General features: G+C 36.4%; 1 protein-coding gene across 1 annotated transcript in view; it reads right to left on the minus strand.

The window, feature by feature from the left end:
• Nucleotides 1–5,487, minus strand: part of FTHL17 (ferritin heavy chain like 17) — a 13,693-nt gene extending 8,206 nt beyond the window's left edge. Inside the window, exons 1-2 of the mRNA XM_077765078.1 lie at nucleotides 5,392–5,487; nucleotides 868–972 (exon numbers count right to left, since the gene is read on the minus strand). Coding sequence (XP_077621204.1) covers nucleotides 868–972; nucleotides 5,392–5,487 — 201 coding nt within the window. The remainder of the gene's footprint in view (nucleotides 1–867; nucleotides 973–5,391) is intronic.
• Between the last annotated feature and the right edge of the window lie 2,739 nt (nucleotides 5,488–8,226).

The raw sequence follows: 8,226 nt of genomic DNA on the forward strand, positions 1-8,226 counted from the left end.
CTTTTCTTTTTAAAAAAATTTACCTAAATTCAAGTTAGTTAACATACAGTGTAGTACTGGTTTCAGAAGTAGAACCCAGCAATTCATCACTTACCTATAACACCCAGTGCTCCTCCCAGCAAGTGCCCTCCTTAATGCCCATCACACATTTAGCCCATTCCCCCCTCCCATTTCCCCTCCAGCAACCCTCAGTTTGTTCTCTGCATTTAAGAGTCTCTTATGGTTTGCCTCCCTCTCTATTTTTATCTTATTTTGCCTCCCCTTCCCCTATGTTCATCTGTTTTGTTTCTTAAATTCGATATATGAGTGAAATCATATGCCATTTGCTTATATGTATTAATGTATTCAGTAATATGGAAATCTTTACTTCTGTTGTCATGGACTTGGAAATTGCTATAGAAATTGCTCACACCCTTCCCTACATAGTGATTATGTTTAACTAAAATATATTTAATGGAATTATATTAGTTAGCCTAAAGGTCCAGAATGTCTTGGGTGAAACTGTAGATACTTTATTACACTAAAATCAAGTGTAGCAAGTTTTCCCAAACAAGCTGGGGAAGAAAAGCATAAACCTTATAAAACTTTCCTTATGATTCCATATCTTACTATAAGATTAACACAGTATGTTCATAGAACAAACGTTTAATGTCATCATTATTCTTCATAATTTGACACAAGTGATGTGCTCTCACTGTTTCATTTTCTAAAGTTTTTCCGTATTCTCTATGGCTTATTTGCTTAATTCCTCATTTATAAAAATATGATAATGATCTCAATAAGCCAATGTTAAAACTCACTGAAAAACACAATTTTCATAGTAATAGTTCTGTAAAGTGTTTCTTTTTTATTATTCACATTTATCACCTTCACCCTGAACTGTTCATTCTTCAGTTCTTGGTCATACATGAAAAATAAACAATAGCTATTTGACTTAATTTCTTGAAGTCTTTTGCCACTTTCCAAATACATCTGTAAGCATTTAAGGTCAGTTAAATTCATTTAGAGAGTTTCAAATTTCCAAGAAATATCTGATATTTAGTAGTATTCTCCAAAAATGATTTTAAACCTCATTTATTATCAAGTGCGTTAGTGGACTGGGATATATTCTTTAGCTAGAACAATTATCAACATTTTGCTTTTGCTAATGCAGATGGTGCTCTTAAATTATGATTTCTTACATGACAACCCATGAGGAAAGGCTTATTAATGATCTGCTAAATGCTGTCAGCCATATGACTTTACTTTCTATTAGTAATGTTACCCCTTGATTTTCTCCTGCCAGAAAAATGCAAATTCTTCAAAACTGTTGACAATAAGATGAATTTACACAGTGTGTGTGCGTGCGTGCGCGCGCGCGAATGCGCGCACGCGCGTGTGTTGGAAGAAGGGTTGAGCGTAAAGACAAAACCTAGCGTTCCTTTACAGAATGTGAATTAAAGATGGGTTGTGGAGTAACTGGTGGATTTGGGAAGGAAGGTGAGGCCAAAGGCAGCCCTCTTGAGAGCAAAGAGCCGGTTGAAACGGAAATTGAGGGGAAGAAAACTATTGAAAAGAATTACTCTTCCCTTTGGCTGTGTGCGGTAAAGTCCCTGGCCTGGAGCAGAAGGGGGAAGCTGGGCAGAGAACAACTTCTGGTGGCAGGGAGTATTCTTTTCTTGTACACGTAATTGCTTAGCATTCCTTAGAGCTTAAATAAGTGCCAAAGACTAAAAGCTTTAATGATAACTGGAAATGTCAATTCCATGTCCAGAATAATGTATTTACAGTGCTTCTTTCCCTGTTTTGCTTCCTTCTCTGTCAATTATCAATGTTTTTATTACCCTCTAAATCATTACTTTGGTCCTTAATCAACTGTTTTCTTCAATTATGCTGTAGAGAAGTGCATTTTTCCCAGTGTGGTCCTTACCTCTTAATTCTTTTTTTCTTTTCCACATTAACAATCCCTAACTTTTAGGAAAAAAAGTTTATAAATGAATCAAGGTACACAATTCCCCAAATTATGAAAATGAATTCCTATATCATTATAGATTGGTAAATACATTGATCACATTGGAGTACTTGAGTAATCATTTTGTCTACAGAGATTACAGCTACAAGGTGAAAAAAGATCCTTGGTTTATTCAGTGGTTATAAATGTAGGAGGGGGAAATGAAAATAGGAATAAAAAGATTCTAAGCAGAACCAAAAATGTAGTCTCTTTTCTTCCAGAGAAACTGTTTGATAAACCACGGTGGTGATTTTCTTAGCCATGCTATTAAATATATGTGGTTTGATTACGTTCTAAATTAAACCAGTTGATTGGAATAANTTCATATTTTGTGATAGGTTCAATAACATCTTAGAAAACTGTGGTGTGTGTATATGTGTATTTAATGCAGACATTTGTGTGTACATACTAGGCTTTGATAGTTAATGTCAGTATTAACTAAAATTTAGGATTGTGATCTGAAAAAATAAATATATGTTACATTTTTATATAATACAAATACTATATATTNTTATATGAAAGCTCATTTAATTTTTTAATTTTTAATTTTAGATTCTTCTGTTATAATTCTAGAAGGCTAATAGTTTTTCTCTTCCCTCTTATTCTGTTTCTTTTCTAATTTAAATAGTCATTGAAATCTCTTTTATGTTATTTCTAGTGGGAAAGTTAGCAGGTAAAGCAGTTTTAAAATGTGAATAGCTTTTAATTTCTATACACTAATAATGAAGTAACAGAAAGAGAAATTAAGAAAACAATCCCACTTACAATTTTACCAAAAATAATAAAATAACTAGGAATAAACCTAAGCAAGTAGGGGAAAGACCTGCACTCTGAAAACTATAAATATTGATGAAAGAAATTGAAGATGAGACAAATGGAAAGATATTACATGCTCGTGGATTGGGAGAACAAATATTATCACTATGTCCATTACCCAGGGGTGCCTAGCTGGCTCAGTTGGTTAAATGTCCAACTTTAGCTCAGATCATGATCTCACAGTTTGTGGGTTTGAGCCCAGATTCTGGCTCTATGCTGACAGTGTGGAGCCTGGAGCCTGTTTTGAGTTCTGTGTCTCCTTCTCTCTCTGCCCCTCCCCTGTTCACACTCTGTCTCTCTCTCTCAAAAATAAACAAACAATAAAAAATAAAATCTCCATTACCCAAAGCAATCTACTATCAAATTTAATGCCATCCCTACTGAAATACAGCATTTTTCATAGAGCCAGAAAAAATAATCCTAAAATTGGTAAGGAACCTTACAAAAGATCCCAAACACCAGTTTGCATTCCTATCAAGAGTGCAAGAAGGCTCCCATTTCTCGATATTTTGGCCCACATTTCTTTCTTCTATTTTTGATTTTAACCATTCTGACAGGTATAAGGTGGTATCTCATTGTAGTTTTGATTCGCACTTCCCTGATGATCAGTGATGTTGAACATCTTTCTTTTTTAAGTTTATTTATTTTGAGAGAGGGGAGGGGCAGAGGGAGAGGAGAGAGAATCCCTAGCAGGCTCTGCACTGCCAGCGAGTAGCCTGACGTGGGGCTCAATCCCACGAACCGCTGAAATCAAGAGTCAGAGAATTAACTGACTGAGCCACCCAGACGCCCCCCAGGTAGAGCATCTTTTTATGTGTCTGTTGACCATCTGGATATCTTCTTAGGAAAAATAACAATCCATGTATTCTGAATCTCTTTTTAATAGTATTGTTTGCTTTTTGGGTGTGAAGTTGTATAAATTTTTTATATATATTTTGGACACTGATCCTTTACCAAATATGTCATTTGCAATTATTTTCCCCCATTCCATAGGTTGCCTTTTAGCTTTGTTCATTGTTTCTTTCATTGCGCAGAAGCTTGTACTTTCACCTGGTCCTAATAGTTTATTTTTGCTTTTGTTTCCCCTTCCTCAGGAGACATACCTAGAAAAAAGTTGCCATGGCCAATGTTAAAGAAGTTACTATTTGTGTTCTCTTCTAGGATTTTTATGGTTGCAGATCTCACATGTAGATATTTCATCCATTTTGAATTTATTTTTCTGTATGGTATAAGAAAGTGATCCAGTTTCTTTCCTTTGCATGTTGCTGTCCATTTTTCTTAACACCGTTTGGTGAAGAGACAGTCTTTTCACATTGGATATTCTTTCCTGCTTTGTTGAAGATTAATTAACCATATAGTTGTGAGTTTACTTCTGGGCTTTCCATTCTGTTCCATTGATCTATTTGTCTATTTTTGTAGCAATACTATGCTGTTCTGATTACTACAGCTTTATAATGTAACTTGAAGTCCAGAATTGTGATGCCTCCAGCTTTTTTTTTTTCTTTTTCAAGGTTGCTTTGGCTATTTGGGGTCGTTTGTGGTTCCATACAACTTTTAAGATTGTTCTAGCTCTGTGAAAAATGCTGTTGGCATTTTGATAGGGATTGCATTAAGTGTGTAATTGCTTTGGGTGGTATAGACATTTTAACAATATTTGTTATTCCAATCCCCGTGCATGAAATATCTTTCCCTTTGTGTCATCTTCAATTTCTTTCATCACTGCTTTATAGTTTTCAGAGCACAAGTCTTTCACCTCTTTAGTCAGGTTTATTCTTAGGTATCTTATTGTTTTTTGGTGCAATTGTAAATGGGATTGTTTCCTTAATTTCTCTTTCTGGGGCTTCATTATTGGTGTATACAAATACAATAGATTTCTGTATGTTGGTATTGTATCCTGCGACTTTACTGAATTCATTTAACGGTTCTAGCAGTTTTTTAGTGGTCTTTAAAGTTTTCTACATACAGTATCATGCCATCTGTATACTGTCACTTTTGGTTTCTCCTTTCTGCTCAGAGAGTCCCCTTTAATATGTCTTATAAGACTGGTTTAATAGTCATGAACTCCTTTACTCTTTGTCTGGGAAACTATCTCTCCTTCTATTCTAAATGATTGTTGTGCTGTATTCTTCAATACTCTCAAGAGTATTCTTGGCTGTAGATATTTCCCACTCAGCACTTGGAATATGTCATGCTATTCCCTTTTGGCTTGCCAAATTTCTATTGAAGAATCTCCAGCTAGACTTACGGGTTTTCTCTTGTAAGTTAATGTCTTCTTTTATCTTGCTGATTTAAGATTTTTTCTTTACCACTAAATTATGCAAATTTAATATGTCTTGCTATTGGCCTGCTTTTGTTGATTTTGATGGACATTCTCTGTGCCTTCTGGATCTAGATGTCTCTTTCCTTCTACAGATTAGGGAAGTTTTTGGCTATTAGTTCTTCAAATAAATTTTCTGTCCCCTTTTCTCTCTTGTTCTTCTGGGACCCCTATAATAAAATGTTGATACATTCTATGAGTCCCCTAAGTCTATTCTTTTTTTGCATAATTCTTCTCTCTTTTGTTCATTTTCATTGCTTTCTATTACTGTGTCTTCTAGATCACTAATTTGTTCCTCCACTTCTTCCAGCCTGCTGTTCATTGCATGAAGTGCACTTCTAATCTCGTTTATGGTATTCTTCATCTCCGATTCTTTTTTAACCTTTTTCTCTCTCTGGTAAGGGTCTCACTGATATCTTATTTTCTTAAGCTCTGTGAATATCCTTATCATTATTTTAAATTCTCCATCAACCATGTTATGTATATCTGTCTTGCTTAGATCTCTGGCCATGGCCTTATCTTGTTCTTTCATTTGGGTTAAATTCCTCCATCCTCACATTTTATCTAAGTCTCTGCTTTCTCTTTGTTTAAAAGGCCAGTTATGTTTCCTGCCCCTGAAAGTAATAACCTTATGAAGAAGAGGGCATGTAGTGCCCAGGGCTTGGCACTTCAGAGAACGTCTCTGGTGTGTGCTGCATGCTCCTTGCCTGCTGCAGGTGGTGTTTGGTTTCTGGCCTGAATGTGGCAAGAGTGGCAAGAGGTGTGCTCTGGTCTGCTTGTGAAATGCGGCCTGTGTGCACCTCCACTGGAACTGAGGGCCTGCAAAACTCTCTGGTTGAAAGACTTGAGGTGGGCAGAGATTTTTGTTGGTCTGCTGGGGGAGTGGCCTGCTGAGCTGGGACTGAGGCAGGCATAACTGAGAAGAGCTATTCCATAGGAAAGCAGGGGGCGGGGCTTGGTGTAAACAAGTTAGGCATCCAGTGTTAGCACTGTCCTTCTTCCTGTAGGTGGCTCTGTGTTTATACTGAGGAGTGGCAGGTGTGGGGGAGAAATGGTGCCAGTCACCTCCTTTCTTCCTGGAGAGGTGTCTCCCGTGAATGCTGCCTTTCCAGATGCACTGAGAGAAGAAAGAAGAGGGAATAATCTCTTCATTCTTCATTGTATGCCCCAGGCTCTTTTCAGATTGTTGTTCTCAAACTGTTTGCCCCCAGGATGTTTGCCTGCCTTCTCTCCTAGAGCAGTGTAGTGCCCTCTGGGCTCTTATACCAGCAGCCAAGCCCACTGACCTTTAGAACTCCAGGCTTTAAGTCCCACTANCCAAACAAAAATGGGCAAAGGATCTGAATAGACATTTATCCAGGGAGGACATACAGATTGGCCAATAGATGCATGAAAAGATGCTCAACATCACTAATTATTAGGGAAATGCAAATCAAATCCATGAGATATCACCTCATACTTTTCAGAATGGCTATTATCAAAAAGATAAGAAATATCAAGTGTTGGCAAGGTTGTGGAGAGGAGGGAACCCTCATGCACTTTTAATGGAAATGTAAATTGCTGCAGCCAGTATGGAAAACAGTATGATGGTTCCTCAAAAAATTAAATATAAAAGTACCATATGATCCAGTAGTTCCACTGCTGGGTATCAGGTATCTATCTGAAGGAAATTAAAACACTAATTTGAAAAGGTGTATGCACCTCTATGTTGATTACAGTATTATTTACGATAGCCAAGATATGGGAACAATCTAAGTGTCCATGAATAGATGAGTGGGTAAAGAAGATATGGTATATATGTACAATGAAATATGGCTCAGCCATAAAAAAAAAAATATATCTTGCCATTTGCAACATGGGTAGAACTTGAGTGTACTATGATAAGTGAACTAAATCAGACAGAAAAAGACAAATACCACATGATTTCACTTACATGTGGAATCTAAAACACAAAATTCAGGGTCCTAGATATGCAGAACAGATTGGAGATTGCCAGAGGTAACAGGGGTTGGGGGGGATGTAAAATGGATGAAGGACATTAAGAAGCACAAACTTCTAGGTATTAAATAAATAAGTCATGCGAGTGTAATGTACAGCATGAGGAATATAGTCAATAATATTATATTATCTTTGTAAAGTAGCAGATTATAACTAGATTATTTACTATCGTGACCATTTTGCAATGTAGACAAATGTCAAGTCACTATTGTACACGTAAAACTAATATAATATTGTGTGTCAGTTATACCCCAATAAAAAAAAATACACACATTTGTAATCTCTGGGATTCAGGAACTTGCAGGTCTTACTGTACTTCTCCTTTAGAATAAACATTATAAAGGCTAAGAACACCTATATGTTTGAAGCTAATATATAAGCCATGTGTGTATATATTTATACGCAAGTAAAGAATTTTCTTTTCTATATATTAAAAAAAAAAAAACAGTGCCAAGGTTTGAATGGATAGTCTTTGTGACTTTGAATGGTCTTTGTGTGTCAAGAATATTATTAAGAGTAGTCACAGAGAGCAAGATAGTAATTTAGGCACTAAGAAACCTTAATGAAAAAGAGGAAGTAAGTGAAAGGAGAGTAGTTGATTGCAGTAAGGATATGAGTGGATGATACAACCTGAGGACTTGTGTTCCCATGTTACAAAGATGAAATATATACATATACTTCAATATACAGATGGATTCCTTCATTACTAGAAACAGAAGTGTGTTTTAGATCTGTGCTACAAATATTTCTAGATACAGATTTACTTGTCCCAGTTTTACTTGTCCAGTTTTACCTNGCTTGATTTCTTATTTTAAATGTATGAGTGAATTTTAAATTGCTATTCACAAGATGCAAAGTTTAATTTCACTTGAATAGAGGGGCGGCTGGGTAGCTCATTTGGTTAAGCCTTTGACTCTTGATTTCGGCTCAGGCCATGATCTCATTATTCCTGGGTTCGAGCCCCACACTGGGCACTGAAGGTCAGTGTACAGCCTGCTTGGGATTCTCTCTCTCCCTGTCTCTCTGTCCTTCCTTGGCTTGCATTCTCTCTCCCTCAAAATGAATAAACATTTAAAAAAAGTTTCACTTGAACAGATATGTGAGG

Source organism: Crocuta crocuta, unplaced genomic scaffold, assembly GCF_008692635.1.
Source record: "Crocuta crocuta isolate KB4526 unplaced genomic scaffold, BGI_CrCroc_1.0 scaffold301, whole genome shotgun sequence".
In the NCBI taxonomy this organism is placed as follows: domain Eukaryota; kingdom Metazoa; phylum Chordata; class Mammalia; order Carnivora; family Hyaenidae; genus Crocuta; species Crocuta crocuta.